This window comes from Aethalodelphis obliquidens, unplaced genomic scaffold (genome assembly GCF_003676395.1).
Source record: "Aethalodelphis obliquidens isolate GAN/ISIS:26980383/991018 unplaced genomic scaffold, ASM367639v1 scaffold9, whole genome shotgun sequence".
Lineage (NCBI taxonomy): Eukaryota > Metazoa > Chordata > Mammalia > Artiodactyla > Delphinidae > Aethalodelphis > Aethalodelphis obliquidens.
This window is the reverse complement of record NW_020837953.1, coordinates 5255581-5273287: the sequence shown is the minus strand read 5'-3', so window position 1 is coordinate 5273287 and position 17707 is coordinate 5255581. Positions and strand designations below refer to the sequence as shown.

The 17707-nt window shown below is 38.5% G+C and overlaps 1 protein-coding gene across 2 annotated transcripts in view; it reads right to left on the bottom strand.

Moving 5' to 3' along the window:
* FYB2 (FYN binding protein 2) overlaps nucleotides 1–17707 on the bottom strand; it is a 133646-nt gene that overhangs the window by 51590 nt on the left and 64349 nt on the right. For both annotated transcript variants that reach the window (XM_027108393.1, XM_027108394.1), the window contains exon 5: nucleotides 7604–7704. In XM_027108393.1, coding sequence (XP_026964194.1) covers nucleotides 7604–7704 — 101 coding nt within the window. The remainder of the gene's footprint in view (nucleotides 1–7603; nucleotides 7705–17707) is intronic.

The window sequence follows — 17707 nt, the reverse complement described above, 5'->3', positions numbered from 1 at the left end:
TTTTGTGGATTTTATTTAATGACGATGCCAAATTTAACCATTAACAAATACAAGTAGTAGCAAAAACTTGGGTTCACAGCCTAGTCCTGCCACTTCCTACCTGTGGAACTGCAGACAAATTACTTCATTTCTTCGAGCCTCAGATTGCTCATCTGTGAAATGGGGACAACTGGAACCTGCCTTCCAGAGTTCATGGGGAGATTAAAGGAAATGATGTAGGTCACATATACCTAGCAGAACACCAGACATTGTATAGAAAGTGACATGTTTTTTGATAAAATTGCTAATTTAATTTTTCTTTGCTTATAAGTTATCTATAAAAGTTTTCCCCCTACTGTTAATGAATATGCATGCATAATAAACAGGACTTCCCTAGTTCCTTTTCTCTTTCTTGCTGCTAGAGTCCTAAAGCTTTAGTTTACAGAACTGACCAAACAATAACATGCATTTCTTAGCCATTATTATTCTACGCATAAAATCCATTAATAAAGTAAATGAAATCACAGTTTTTCTTTAGGGACTATGTGCATGTGATTGTTGACACAGGGACCTAAAATTCTGTGTGGAGGATTAATAACATGTACTTCAGCTTCAGTAACTGTACACTCTTATTTTCACCAGTTTTTGAATCAACACATTTTATTCTGCTATTACGTGCTTTAAAAACATTTAAGAATACCTGTTTATAATGCAGTCTGCCTCATCCTTTTCAAGCATAAATTTATTTTCCAATTTTAAAAATGATAATCTCCTTCTGTCTCCCTTCCCCTACTTATTTACTGTTCTGTGTTTTTGAAAGAATTAACAAATCATGATCTCTTTGCTTCTACCTGCTACCTGGTGGGGAGGGAGATACTATTCTGTCCTAGAAATGGGAAAACCAAGGCTCAGAGAGGACTTGTTCAATACTTGCTAAGGCTAGTAAACAAAGATAATCTACACACAATTAATAATGCATTCATAATCTGATACTGTTTTTTAGCAAAGTGGAGGTTCTCCCAATAGTAAGTGTTGCCATCAAAACCTGCTCCCAACGTAGGAATATAAAGTACAAATATCACATCCCAGGGGGTCAGGAAAGGACTAGGAATTATAACAGGAGGATGTAACCCAAAGCATTAGAGCCCTCACTTACTTTCCATAGGGAGTTATATAACTCTTTCCACTGAATAGCTTTGTCCCAGCTGGGAGAAAAAGGACAAATATCAGAAGATGGTCCTCAGTGAACCTCCAACTGCAGTATCCTATCATGGTCATGTCCTCCAGGCCTCAGCTCTTTTTCCATTTACTAACTCCCTGTGTGACTTTGGAAAAGTCCCTTCACCTGTTTTATACCAGGAGGTGAGACAATTATTACTAATATTATAAAGACAATAATAAAAAATAGCTAACTATTTTTATGAAAATCACTACTAAGATTCTGATTTACCGATGAGGAATAGACACCGGAGAAAGGAAGCAACTTGCCCAGCTTCGCTCAATAGGAAATGGCTTTCAAACTTTCTTCTAGCCATGGAATCATTCATTTAAATGCAATATTACAGGAGCATAAACAGAACTTCTCTGGAAGTTATCCCCGAGGGTCTCCAGGACCCCTTAGGACAGCCCTTGGTCCAAGGAAGCACAGTCTGAAAGGCACTGGTCTAGATGAGCTCTGAGGACAATTCTGCAGAGCTTCCAGACAAGCCTAAATCCTGCTTACACATCACCAAGTTCTGTACGAAAAGGTGAAGCTTCAGAAAGGCACCTATGCCGAACTATGCACCTCTGAGGTGATGGCCTTCTGTTTTCTGGGCATTGTTTAAGGGACAGACTCACCCAAAAGCGATGTCAAAGCCTCTTTCTCCTTCTCTTCCTTTCCCCCTCATTCTCTTTGTCCCAGAAAGGTAGTATTTAGATTCCTCACCATTTGCAGGCAGAGGAAGGAAGAAACCCATTTTAAGCTAATTGTTTTTATAAGATGTGAGACTTACATTGAGGTTTATTTAATTTTTTTACCTATGGATATCCAATTGCTCCAACACCATTTGATAAAAGGCTATCTTTCCTCCATTGAATTGCTTTACAATTTTGTAAAAAAACAAAATCATTAGGGCATATTTGTGTAGGTCTTAATTCTGGGTTCTCAATTTTGTTCTATGGTTCTATGTGTTTCTCTCCGCCAATACCACACAGTTTTGGTTACAGAAGCTATAATTCTTAAAATTAGGTAGTCTGATACCTCCCCCACTTTTTCTTCTCCAGAACTGTTTTAAGCTATTCTAGTTTCTTTGCCTTTCCATGCACATTTTAGGATAATATTATCTATATCTATAAGAGAATCTTGCTGGGACTTTACTAGAAATTGCATTAGACCTGTATATCAACTTGGGGAGAATTAATATTTTTACTATATTCAGTCTGCCAATCCACAAATGTAGCATAACTGTTTCTCCATTTATTTAGATTTTCTTTGATTTCATCAGCATTTTGTAGTTTTTAACATTTAACTCTTATACATGTTTTGTTAGATTTTAGTCTAAGCATTTATCTTTTTTGAGTGATTGTAAATGGTATTACATTTTTTTCATTTTTAGTGTTCAAGTGTTCATTGGTAGTATATAGAAACACAATTGATTTTTTAATGTTTATTTTGTATACTGTGACCTTGCTGAACTCATTTATCAGTTCTAGAAGGTTTTCTTTTTTTTTTTTTGTAAATTCCTTGAGATACCCTACTTAGACAATCATGTCATCTGCAAATAATGACTGTTTCTTCCTTTTTGATCTGTATTCCTTTATTTCCTTTTCTTGCCTTATTGCACTCACTAGAACTTCCAGCACTACATTGAATAGGAGTGGTGAAAGTGGACATCCTTGCCTGGTTCCCAATCTTAGGGGTAAAGTATTCAGAGTTGTATCATTAAGTATCACACAGACTTTTTGTAAATGTTCTTATCTAGTTTAGGAAGTTCCCCTCTATTCTTATTTTTCTGAGAGTTTTTTTTATCATGAATTGGTGTTGAATTTGTCAAACACTTTTCCTGCATTGATTGATATGTTTGTGTGTTTTTTTTCTTCTTTAGCTTGTCAATATGGCAGATTTAATTGATTGATTTTTGAGTACTGAACCAACTTTACAATGAATAAACCACACTTAGTCGTGGCATATAATTATTTTTCTATCTTGATGAAATCTATTTGCTAATATTTTGTTAAGGATTTTTATGACTATACTCATGAAGGATATTGATCTGCAGTTTTCTTCTTTTATACTGATATCTGGGTTTGGTATCAGGTTAATGCTAGCTTCTACTTCTATTTTTCAGAAGAGATTGTGTAGAATTGGTATTAATTTTTCTTTAAACATTTGGTAGAATTCCCCACCGAAATTACCTAGACTGAGATCACTTTTTTATGTTTTTAAATTATGCATTCAATTTTTAAAATAATTACAGGGCTATTCAAATGATTTATATTGGGTGAGTTGTGATTTTGGGGGAATTGTTCAGTATTTATCTAAGTTGTCAAAATTTACATGTATACAGTTGTGCATAATATTCACTTATCCTTTTGACATCTGCAGGGTTTGTAATGATATCTCTGTTTTGCTCTTAATATTGTTAATTTGTGTCTTCTTTGTTTCTTTGTCAGTCTTACTAGAGGTTTGTTAATTATATTGCTCTTTCCAAAGAACACACTTTTGATTTCATTGATTTTCTCTATTGTTTTTCTGTTTTCAAGTTTATGTAAGTTTCTTTATTGCTTCTTCCTTTATACTTGCTTTGAATTTATTTTGCTCCTCTTTTACTATGTTCTTGAGGTAGGATTTTAGATTTGAGGCTTTTCCTACTTTTCATATAAGAATTTAGGGCTAAAATTTCCCTTTCAGCATTGCTTTAGCTGTGTTCCACAATTTTGGGTATGTTGTATTTTCATTTTCATTTAGTTCAAATGTATGTTTTGATTTCCCTTGAGACTTACTTTTTGATCCACATTTAGAAATGTTGTTTTGTTTCTGAGTGTTTGGAACAAATTTACCTTTCAGTTCTTGATTTCTAGTTTGATTATATTGTGGTCTGAAAACATACTCTGCATAATTTCAATTCTTTTAAATTTTTTAAGCTTTGTTTTATGGCCCAGAATATGGTCTATCTTGGAATATGTTTATGGGCTGTTGAAAAGTATGTGTATTCTGCTCTTGTGTGTTCTATTGATGTCAATTAGATCCTACTGGTTGATAGTGTTGTTGAATTCTATTGTATTCTTACTGATTATTTGTCTAGGTGTTTTGTCAATTGTGGAGAGAGGAATATTAAAGTCTCAAACTATAATAGTCTATTTGTCTATTTCTTTTTTCAGTTTTTGCTTCACATATTTTGCAGCTCTGGAATTTCATGTGTATACATTTAGGATTGCTAAGTTTTGTTATTGCTCCCAACACAGCCTTTGCTGATACCACAGGGAGAGGATGGTTGCCTTTATTACTGGGTGTTTGTGAAAGCCCTGACTCTCCACGAGGTCTGCTCTGACACCAACCCAACAGGGAGGGGAAGGGATGCCTTGTTATTTCTGGGTGGAGGGCTGGAGTCCATGCTCCCCATATGGTCTTCACTGGCTATCACTGTAAGTGGAGTTTTGTTACCCTGGCAGGGATGAAAGTCCCAGCTCTCTACTTGGCCTTCTCTGAAAACACCTCAGTGGAGGGGCTGGGGTGCATCATTGTAGCTTAATGAGGGTGGATGTCCAGACTCCCCACTCAGCACTGGCTGGTGGTGGTGGGGCCAGTTTTGTTTTGTTTTGTTTTCTGTTACATTCAGCTGGGGGAGAACAGTTGTTGTCTAGAGGCTTTCTGCCTTTCTAGGCTCCCCTCTTCCTGGTCCTTTGGTCAGAAAGAGCAGGCTTCTGTTGGAGCTGTTTTGTCTGTGCCCATTGGTGTTTCTGGGTTGGCAGCTACTTCAGCTCCAAGTCTGGGATATATGAAGCAAGAAGAAAAGCCAAGGATCTCACCACTTATCCTTGTTGGGTCCAGAGGTCCCTAGCTGGTCTACCTTCTTCTTTCTACCTTTTCAGAGTGTTCTAGTTTTCTTATGTTTGAATATAAAAAATACTATATATATATGTATATATATACACATACACACACACACACACACATATATATATATAGTGTGTATATATAGTGTATATATATGCATACACTATCTATCTATCTATCTATCTATCTATCTATCTATATTACTTTTATATAGAATATCCAGGGGTTTTAGTTGTACTTAGCAGGGGGACCAGGGAAAAGTACATCTGCTCCATCATCTCAGAGCAGAGTTCGCTTGACTTTAAATGTATTACCTTCTCAAACATACAGAACAATTACACAAAGGAGACATTATACCAATTTGGTAGATGAAGAAACTGAGGTTCATATATCATTCAAACGAACAGGGACAACTGGGGGTCAAATAGTCCACTTCCTTCCCTTTTTCTCCTGTAGGGTAATTGTATCTTGACTCTTTAGAGAGGGACAGAGAAAGGAGTGGGGGATATAACAGAATCTTTTTGATCCCAGGCTGCAGTTCCCCAGCTTCTTCAGCCCTGGCAGCCCTCTTCCTAACTCCCACAAGATGCCATTCTGGCCTGGGAAGCTCTCCCCACACTCACCCTTCTCTCACCCTACCGCCTTCCTACTGCCCTCTGCTCAGTTACCTCTCAGTTGCATCAGTGGGTTATTTTCTGAGCCCTTTCTCTTTTCAGTCATAAACACTTGCTTCCTTAGCAGCACGGAGGGACACAAAGAATTCCTCAGTTGAAGACTCAAGAGAGGCCTGGGTTAGTGGTTCCTTCTTTGGGTATCTCAAATGATGTCCCCCACAGGCCCACCTTGGACATCTGTGGCCTGGAGAGAACAAATGCAGGCCTCTGGTCCAGCTTCCTTCCTTCCTTCTTTTCAATCCTCAGCTTCACCCTATACATGAGGGGCCTTGCATATGTCAACCCCATCCTCTCCTGCCCCCCATGAACAGATGTCTCTGCAGCCCAATGTGTCCTGAGAAGGAAGGACCTAGGGAAGAGGCCCAAGCAGGATCTTAGAAAGCCACTTGTGGGAGGGCATTCTGGGGGTCTCCTGTAATCCAGAGAGAAGGTGCAGCTCTGACTGGAGAGCCCCCTTGGCCCTGTGAGCTCTTAGCTTTGGAATGTAGTCCCAACAGAGCCCACAGCCCTTCTATTCAAAGTGTGGTCTGTGGACCAGCAGCCTCAGGATCACTAGGGCACTTGTTAGAAAAGCAGAATCTCAGGCCCAACCCAGAGCTACTGAACCAGAATCGATGTTTTAACAAGATCCCCAGGTGATTCATGCAAACATTATAATTTGAGAAGCCGTGCCCTTAAGGCAAGGGCCTGGACACCCCAAGTATGGAGCAGCACTGCCTTCTGGGTTGATGGGGACAGGAGTCCTGCTTCTTATGTCTAGTACTTTACAAGCCAAATGGGAGAACCTAGAGTTTGCCCAGTCTAGGAGAGAATTTTTCCAGGAGTTCTTCAACCCCTTATTTCCCAGGAGAGGGGAGGGAAATTTCAACGGGTTCTAACTGTTACCCGTGAACTTCCTAAGCGTGTGATCCCAGGCAAATGACTTCCTCTCCCAGAGCCCTGGGCTTCTTGTCTATACAATAAAGAGGTTGTAGCAGAGGATCTCTCTCTAACTCTCCTTTCAGGGAAGTCAACATTCCTGACGGAGAAGCAGCGTAAAATTGTGGAAAGAGCATGGATCTTAGAGGCAGTCTGAACCGTTGCACATTACAGCCCTACCGTGTATTACTTGTGTGACCTTATGCAACTCAATCTCTCTGATCTTCAGTTTTCTGTCTCTAAAAGTGGGTTAATACAACCTCTAGATCAAAAGGGATGTACACAGAGGTCGTGACATAGAACTGTGGCCCATAGTACAGGCTCCATAAATACTAGTGTTTATTCCAGCACTAATATTTATGCCTTTTGTAGAAAATTGGCTGATCCTATAGGCAGAACAAAGATATAGAAACCTGTAGAAATGCTCTGAGTCCCTGCTTCTTCATCATCTTGGCGGAGGGGTTCTCTTTTTTCACTGAAAGTTCTGAGCTTTGTCGGAAGACTTAACTCTGAACGAGCGGTCAGATCCTTTTAACGCATCCTCTGCTTCTATTCAGGCTAAACAAAAGGACCTCATTCCCACAGTCTCTTATCTCCCTCTCCACACACTGAGTTACCAGGGGACTTCAAGTCAGACACCACGAGAAAAGAGATGACGTTTCCATGGGAGGAGAAGGAAGAAAAATGAATCGCCATATCTTGATTTTCCCTCCCACGTATCTATAAAAGGCAAAGCATCTAAGCAGATTGGTGAAGGAGAGAATAGAAGAGGGTAGAGAGAAGGCAGCACTAGGGCTGGGAGATAGCCTTGATGCCCAACTGGGTTTATTTATGCTTTTAAGAGACTAGACAAGGACAAAATAAAAGGAAATGGGATAGTAAAGCAACATGGCTGTGAATTTTTAAACTTAGAGTTAGCTGGGGGGAAAATACCATTTTGGACACATTTTCATTCCATACAGGGTTACAATATTAATTGGCTTAGCAGACTTACAATCAGCCATCTCTTTTGTGGTGCACAGGTTAATGGAGTTGCTGGAGTGTCTCAGACAGGAAATTGTTGCCTCAGAATGATGTGGTTCTTCAAATTCAGCACTGAGAAGTGTGGAGGAAAAAAGTTACTTAAAGCAAAACATTTTTAAAACATATTTTCAAACTTTGGGTATTTTTTTCCTCATTAGAGAAGGAATATAAGTAAGTCTGGTCCATATGGTGACCTAAACAGACATGGAAGGCATTCCACCCCCACTTTAAATACAGAGGAATTCTGGATGAAGTATAACGATGCAAAGAATTATAACAAGAACCCGTAACTAACCTAGAAATCAATAAGGTAAAATTCCCCAGGTGCCAGACATAAAGAGGAAACTTACAATTAAAGATATCAGTGAGAATTGCATCCAAGGTACTCCATGGGAAATTGGGATCAAAGAAAGATCTCACTGATTGGGTGGCTGGGGATTTGATGGCTGGGGATTTAAGTTCAGTGTGAGCCACAGGCCTCATCTGAATGGGAAGCTGGAACTGAGCTAAAAGAATAAGGTCCAGGGTCACAAAATGCCATCCCATCTCTAAAATTAATTCTAAAGAATAACTGTGCACTCTCCCAGGGAGCAAACAGGGAAGTTTGCTATCTGACCAGGGCCACTGGAGCTCAGAGAGTCACCCACGAGAAGGCAGAAACTCTACAACCCAGCACCGAGTAGGGGTTCTAGATGCATATGATCTGTGTATTTCTGAGACACAAAGCCAAAACTGCTACTTGAAGTCCACCCCCAACCTGCCTTGTAAAGGAAGTCTGAAATCGTTCTGTAAACATGCTCCCACACCCATGGCACCTATGGTTTCCAAAGGAAACAACTCCCACTCAAAACAAGTGTATAATGAAAAAGTGCAAATCACACAAGGAGATGAACCACCATAGGTAGTCAGAAGATGAAACGAATGGGAGAATTAAATATTAGAATGATATGAAAGTGACATTAAAATAAGCATGTTTTAAGTGTTCAAAGAAATAACGTGAAGAATAAAAGCCATTAGGAAAAACAACAGAGTGTGAAAAAAATATAGATTTGGGGGCAGGATAGGAGCTATGGAAATCATAAATATAGTTTTTTTAAATTAATTTTTAAATTGAGCTATAACTGATGTACAATATTACATAAGTTTCAGGTGTACAGCACAGTGATTCACAATTTTTAAAGGTTATATTCCATTTATAGTTATGATAAAATATTGGCTATATTCCCTGTGTTGTACTATATATCCTCATAGCTTATTTATTTTATACACAGTAGTTTGTATCTCTTAATCCCCTACCCCTAACTTGCCCCTTTCCGCTTCTCTCTCTCCACTGGTGACCACTATTTTGTTCTCTATATCTGTGAATTTACTTCTTTTTTGTTATATTCACTAGTTTTATTTTTTAGAGTCCACATTTAAGTGATTACATACAGTATTTGTCTTTCTCTGCCTAACTTATTTCACTTAGCATCATACCCTCCAAGTCCATCCATGTTATTGCAAATGGCAATATTTCATTAAATATAGTTTTTGAAATAAAAATGTAGAAGTTGAAAAGTAGACTAGACACAGCAGAAGAGAGAACTGGTGAATTAGTTAGACCTGAGGAAGTCACCTAGCATGTAGCACAGAGAGATTAAGAGATGGAAAGTATTAAAAGAGAGCTCACAGTAGGGAGGATAGAATGAGAAAGTCCGATCTATATATACAAGGGATTCTAAGAGCAAAAAAGAAAGAAGATGATGAAAGGGAGCCAATATTCAAACGATAATAGCTAAGACATTAATATTGAAAAGGGAAATAAATCTATCTATTGAAGCAGCTTTAATAATAAATCCACAGGTATACAGTTTTTAATAAATCAGAACAAGTGAAAGAAAAAAAATGTAGAAGTTGTGTGAGAGAAAAGACAGATTATCTACAAAGGAATAGCAGTCAGACTGGCAATGGACTTCTCATTAGCAACAACAGATGCTGGGGATTGTGGATATCTTAAGGCAATGAGCTAAGATAGCTGTCAATGTAAAATCCTCTCCAGATATACTATCATTCAAGGGCAAGAGAGAAACAAAGACATTTTCAGAGTACAGATACGTGTACTTACTGCTCGCAGATCCTTGCTGAAAACATCGAATGAAACTGAACTAGTAATGAAATATCATATAAGAAACAATGGTGATCAAAGAAATTAATAAAGCTATTGGTAAATCTAAATAAATACTGACTGTAAAAAATAACTAATTTGTAGAAGTTTAAGAATAAAATAGACTTAAAATACTAAATAATAATATGGAAGATTGTGAAAGAGGGCTACGGGAGTTATTCTCAGGTATCATTTAGGAGCAGGATAGAGATTTTGATTATCATTAGACTTGGTTAATTATGGATGCCTTTCATTGTAATTACTAAAAGGAACAGAAATAGAATATTTAACTTCTCAACTGGTAGAAGGAAAATATTCAATGAGAAAGCTTAAATATTAAACAAGAAGGCAGAAAAGGAAAAAAATGCATGTAAGGGAATTGCATAGTAAATTTAAAACATAAAATATAATGGGAAAAAGTCCAAATCGATCAAGAATCACAATAAATGTACATAGATTAGTCTACTCCAATAAAAATGGAGAGGATCTGACAGGATGTTGTAAAAATCTTGCTAATGCAGCTCAAAGCCACCAGGCAAACCAAAGCTCCCATATCAATGTATGGAGAAAGAGATGCAAAACAAACTATCCAGAAGAAAGCTTAAGTAGGTATATAAATATTAGACCATACTTTAGCATGACTGATCAAGAAAATGAGAGAAGTTACACACACGTGCATGCATACACACACGCATACGTAAATCACAGATACGAAAGGGGACAAAACTGAAGTTAGTTTTAGATTTTCAGAAATCTAAGAAAATGTTAAGATCAGCTCTCTGCCAGTAAATTTGAAAATTTAGGGAAATTTGGCAAATTAATAGGGAAATATAAAATTACTACAGTGACTGAAGAAGAACTAGAAAGACAGATAAGCCAATAAACCATCAAAGGGCTTGAATCAATAGTACATACACCCGTCTCCACACTCGGGTCACCTCTCTCCTTTTCGTCTGCTAAGTAGTTTTATGAGCAAATTTTAGCAAAGTTTCAGGGGATAGAAAAACAGAAAAGCTACCCTACTCACTTTCAGAGGATAGTGTAATTTTGATATGAAAACCACAAAATGACAAAACAATAAGATAAAAATAAAGCTCAATTTCACTTAAGAAATTTTAGCCCAAACTCACTAAATACTAAATAAATGAATTAGTCAGTATTAAAATTAACTCAAGAATAACTAAAATTTATTCCAAGACTTCAATGATGGCTCAACATCAGAAAATCTATCTGATGCAAATTATTGCAATTAATCACACTGAAACAGTAAGGGAGGAAAAAACCTCAAATTATTTTAATAGATGCAAAAAAGCATTTCACATAGATAACTCTCTTAACTAGATTAAATACTAACAAATAGCACACTTAATGGCAAAGTGTAATAAACTTCAGCTGATATGTAAACTCTGTTGGGAACTCCTGAAATAGGAAAAAAAACAAATCCATAGAAAATTGGACAAAAGGATATGATAGACATCACAGAGGAGAAAAAAGGAATAGTTTATAGAAGTAAATATGCAATCTTATAGTCAACAGGGAAATGGAGTGAAGACAATGAGAATTTGGTTCATATCCAACAATTCAGCAAGAATCCCCAAATTGGAAAATAACATCACATTTGGCAGGAACATGGAGAAATAGAAACTCTTTACACGGGTTTGAGAATATGAATTGACACAGCCATTTTGGGAGACAATTTTTCAATATCTAGTAAAACTGAAGTTCCTTATTTACTATTGTTTAGCAATTCTACTTTAGGTAAATAACCTAGTGAAACTTGCTTATATTCACCTGGAAACACATGAGGATTACCATTGCAGTATCATTGGAAAAGGTGAAAATATAAAACAATCTAAATGTCCCTCAGTAAGAAAATACACAAATTGTGATACATTCATATGATGAAACATATACAATATGCAATTATAATGAATAAACTAGACATACATGCATCATCATAGATAGAATATGAAAACAGCTTTGAAAAAATTCAAGTTTCAGAAGGATAAAATGAGATGCTGTTTATACAAAACTATAAAATACTGTATCTTTAACAGATATCTGAGTTTGTAGCTGAAGAATAAGAAATACCCTAAATGGATTCACTCCAACATTCACAGTTGGAGTTGCCTCCAACTGGGAAGAAAGAATGAGAAATGGGACTAGGGAATGAAACAAAGGGGACTTCAACTGTATCCACAGCAAATGAAAAATCACTTCTTCACCCCAACTGTGGATAGGAGAGAGAGAGAAAAAAATCACCCATAATTCTCCCACCTTCACACTAGTGAGCTCTTTGCATTTTGGTATTCTTCCTATTTTCCCCATATTCTTATAGTTGTTATAGACAATGAAAAGGTTGGAGTTCGCTTTACATTTTTCCCTCTATTTATTTTATAAGCATATTCCACCAACTGTTTTCCCATCTATGTTTGACCACTTTGAATATTTCAGGGTTTTTTTTTTCACAATCTCTGTAATATTTAAAAAGACGTATATGAGTAGTTAATTTTGCTGAAGAGGAAAAATATGAACTCTGATGTACCAGTAATTTCTCCCCTCGTCATTTTGTTCCCCTCCCCCTCCATGAAATAATCCAGAGAAACGTTCTTAAATTATAGACTATGCCATATATCTTATGCTCCAATGGCCTAACAATCTCAATGTGTCTACAGTAAATTAACTTTATTAATAAGAAACAATTTGCAGAAATATTGAAAGAAGATGTGTAATCAATTTCTTGGACTATTTTTGTCAGAAATGAATAAATATCTGACTTCAGATGATCTGAAAGAATTTGAAGAGAATGTAAAAAAAAAAGTCATCTTTCAGATCAATTGTCTTTGTAGAGACGCAGTCCCAGGATTAATGTTGAAAGGGAAAAAAGATATTGTACATGTATTTAAACTTCTCTTTTTGTTACCTGAGGATGTCTTTTATCTTTTTCCCGGTCCATTAAAACCAGATCTGAGGGGCTTCCCTGGTGGCGCAGTGGTTGAGAGGCCGCCTGCCGATGCGGGGGACACGGGTTCGTGCCCCGGTCCGGGAGGATCCCACATGCCGCGGAGTGGCTAGGCCCGTGAGCCATGGCCACTGAGCCTGCGCGTCCGGAGCCTGTGCTCCGCCACAACAGTGAGAGGCCCGTGTACCGCAAAAAAAAAAAAAAAAACCGGATCTGAGATCTACCTTGACTTAATACAACATGGGTCAATATAATGAACTTGGATTGCTGGGAAGAAATAACTCTATAATTTAAATACATCTATGTTTCAATTTCATTGTTTCCACATTTATTAAAACATTCATGTCTCCAGGACTTCAGACGTTATTGGGAGGCAACACAGAATTACAGACAAACTCGGAGCTTGGGGTCAGACTTATGAATTTGAGTCCTATCTCTTCCATTTTCTAGTTTTAAAGTATTGAATAAATACCTTAAATCCCCAGTTTCCTACTCTATACAACAGTAATAATAAAATCTACTTTAAAGGTATATTATAGATATTGAATGAAATATTTGCCCTCTGTATATAGGCATCTCACCAAAATTGGGCTAGTAATTTTATTATATTATAAAAATTACAGTATTTTAAAAAAGAAGTGTTGAGGTTTGCATTTTGGAAAGTTCCTTTTATTACTGGCATAGCATCAGTTTCTATCTTTTCTGACTTTCTTATAGAAAACCTCTAGTAATTTAAATATTACATAATAAAACACGAATGTTTCTTAATGATATCTTCAACAATATCCATGTTCCTGGAGAAACAAGAGCTCCATAAATGCAATGGAAATGTTACAGATGATTTACAAAAGCAGGTATTTTCTAATTGTGTTTGGACGCTTGGAAACCTAACTTCAAAATAGATTTTTGAAAAAAAAAAATAGATTTTTGAACAACTAGGGGTCTCTCTGGCTAAAACACAGACTTGTGAACTCCCCTTGTGGTTGTTTCCACTTGCCATGTCCACCCCTGGGCTACCGCCTTCCTTTGGAGAAAATAATTCGTCAACCTCTGTATCAGACTGTACATGCTAGGGAAGCAGCTCACGCAGCTCATTCAAACATCTGCTCATTTGGTCAAACAGAGAAATTGTTCATGACAGGATTAGGTGCTATTTGTTGAGGGTTTACCACGTGTTGGGCACTGTCCCTAGATTCATCCCATCCACCTCTCATTGGTCGTGTGGCCTCGAACAGTTAGCTCCTCTGAGCCTTCATTTCTTCATAGGGTCATTGGCAGTTTGATGGGCGAATAAATGAGTTAACATGTGAAAATGCCTGACGGGTACGTTTCCTTTCTCATCTTCTCCTGTGCCACACTGCATGAGGGTGAGTCGAAAAGTTTCAATTACGACAGTTCTGGAAAATCTAAAGAGCTTGCATTAAAGTAGAACGACTGAGACTTGAACAGCAAAACCAGTGAGGCTTTTGCATTTGTTTTATCAGGGGTGCGGACCTAAGTTGAAAAATCCAGCTTCTTCCATTTATGTCAATGGCCCACATGTTCTGGAAACAGGAAGAACACTTGTAGCTTAGCCAGCAGCTGCTCTCTGTGACATTCCACAGGTTCCTGGTGACAAGGAAGGATGAGACCATCCGATTTCTCAATTACTCAAAGTCCCAAACTGGGAAAGTTCCTGTTTCCAACAAATACTTCTTGTAAGACTACTCTCCCCATAGGCTTTTCACTTAAGAAATTCTTGAATGAAAGAATTAACTCTTGGGCTTCCCTGGTGGCGCAGTGGTTGAGAGTCCGCCTGCCGATGCAGAGGACACGGGTTCGTGCCCCGGTCTGGGAAGATCCCACATGCCGCGGAGTGACTAGGCCCGTGAGCCATGGCTGCTGAACCTGCGCGACTGGAGCCTGTGCTCCGCAGCGGGAGAGGCCAAAACAGTGAGAGGCCCACATACCGCAAAAAAAAAAAAGAATTAACTCTTGAATCAAATAACTGATAATTAGACTTTAAAAAATGGCATCCATTCTATCTAAGATCGATCTCAAAATGCATTCATGCCAGGTTCACAAAAACGCACGAGAAATTTTAAAGGATTTTTTTTTTCTCATAAGCTATTCCAACCTCTGTCTTCTACATATAAGATAGTGGTTAAAGACGAAGCAGTTGAGCAGAATGCTTATAAGGAGACACAGGCTATGGAAAGAGAGGTGTGGGGTTGAATCTCAGCTTTACCTGGCTGTGATCCTGGACTGGTAATTGGACCCAAGTCACTTCTTCCTTTAATCCTCTTTTTTATGAGGATGAGGTGACGTACATTATGCTGTGCTTAGTGCAGTGCTTGGCACAAAGAGTTCACTACTTCCACTTGCACTACTACGTTTACTACCACTTCCACCTCTACACACATCGACCACTTGGACTTCAAGTTCTCCCACCTCTACCACCAGTTCTCCCACTTCTACCATTTTTACAGAACACACACACACCTCTGCATACACATCTTTGTATATCATGCCTATATTTTATGAATCATATATGTTTATGCATATACACATGTATACACGTGTTTGTATGCAGGCCTAATTCTACTATTGCATGTTTCATAACCTTACAGATTCTACTATGACGTCTACAACCAACAGCAATAACAAACAACATATACAAGGCCTCCAATGTCATTCAGCCCTGGGCAGTAGGTATTTCTTTGTTTCCAGTTCATGAATGGATAACCCAATTCTTTCTATAAAGGGCCATAAAAGTACGACGACTGGGATGGTTAATTTTATGTGGCCACAGAGTGTCCTGATAAATATTATTTCTGATGTGTCTGGAGGGTGTTTCTGGAGGAAGTTAGCATTTGCATCAGTGGGCTCAGCAGAGCAGATTGCCCTCCCTAATGCGAGCAGGCATCATGCAGGCCACTGAGGGTCTGAATAGAACAAAAGCAGAAGCAAAGAATTCGTTCAATTTTTCCTGCCTCACTTATTGAGCTGGGACATGTCAACTCATCTTCTCCTGCCTTGGACTAGGATTTACACCATTGGCTCCCCTGGTTCTCAGGCTGTTGGACTTGGAATTACACCACTGGCTTTCCTGCTTCCAGATGGCAGATCATGGGACTTCTTAGCCTCAAAAACTGTGTAAGCCATTTCCTCATCCTTCTTTTTTTTTTTTTTTAACTTATTTATTTATTTCTTGGCTGTATTGGGTCTTCATTGCTGCACACGGGCTTTCTCTAGTTGCGGCGAGCGGGGGCTACTCTTCGCCACAGTGCGCGGGCTTCTCATTGTGGTGGCTTCTCTTGTTGCAGAGCACAGGCTCTAGGCGTGCGGGCTTCAGTAGTTGTGGCACGCAGGTTCAGTAGTTGTGGCACACGGGCTTAGTTGCTCCGTGGCATGTGGGATCTTCCCGGACCAGGGCTCGAACCCGTGTCCCCTGCATTGGCAGGCGGATTCTTAACCACTGCACCACCAGGGAAGTCCCTAATTCCTCATACTTAATGATTAAATAAATATTATATATGTAATATATACAATCTAATATGTAATATATAAGTATATAAAATATATGTGCTACTACTGGTTCTGTTTCTCTGGAGAACCCTGACTAATACAATGACCAAGTAAATGTTATTAAAGTGATCCCAGTTTCGGGAGTATTACTAACTCTGAAGCTACGTTGTCAAACCATTGATCTCATTCAAAAGGAGGGCATGTCAACAATAATGATAGCTAATAATTATTACACACTTACTAGTGCCAGGCACTGTTTCAAGTATACGTATCAATTTGTTTGATTCTCATTTGAACCTATGAAGATACTGTCATTCTTTCCACGTTCAGATGAGAAAACTGAGGCACGATCCACGGTCACAGAGTCGTAAGCGGCAGAGCAGAGATTAGAAGCCAGATATGTGAGTCCAGAATCTGGGGTCCTAACCACTCTGCTGGAGACCGTCTCGGAAGGGAAGGGAAGTGCCAGCGGAAGCCAAACAGAGCATGAGCAGCTCCACTGCCATGGAAGTCACCACAGGAGGAGGTCATTGGCACACACAGCAGAGAGGCCCCCAGACGACAAAACAAACTATGAAGCAAAGCCATGATGAGAAACAATCACATGTGCTGAAGATGGGAAAGTACAGAAGATCTGAGATTTCCATTCATTAACTCACACGCCCTCTTTCCCCCTCTGACCAAACTCTATTCATGCTAATGTTATGTATGTTCTCTCCTTGAATCCTCTCAGTAGCACTATAAGGCATTTTACACATGTGGAAACTAAAGCTTGGAGATATTCAGTACTTGCCCAAGATAGCACCATTGTGGGTCCAGAAACCAGGCCTTCTAATTCCTAGTCCATGCTCTTTTCCTCTAAACTACTAGTCGCTCTAGAACCAAGGAGAAACTACAATGAAAATGATGAAGCCCAGGTTGATGGTGAAAGTCAAGGAGCTAACAAGTGAGTTTGGGATGATATTTTTTAAAATATCATTAGGCTGATCCAATGGTTTCACAGATCAATTCCTCTATATAATAGTCACTTATATTGGGAACATGTGAGAGGGAAGTTACTATACTTCCCTATGCCTGACATTATCATCTATAAGAGAATAGTATTACTTAACCTGTATTTTGAGGTTAAGGCAGAATCTATGAAATCACTGCTGAACTTAGGAATGACTCTTTAAAAGCACCCTGACTTCTACTAATGCAACCATGAAAGCAATTTCTCAATAATCCAGCGGCAACTTCCACAGCATGAACAAAAGATGACCTCAAGCCCTCATTTTCATTGTTAAGCTCAAGCTTTAAAATATCTTAATTTCAAATTTCAGGGTGTCTGCTTTGAAGTGCACCATCATATCTGAGAGCATTTGTTTTAAGAAGGAGAAGGCAAGGTCACCCTCTGAGCTGCTGGCAGACTTTCCTAGGAGACCAGCCTCCTGACTCCCAGCTGCTTCCTGTAGCCCTACACC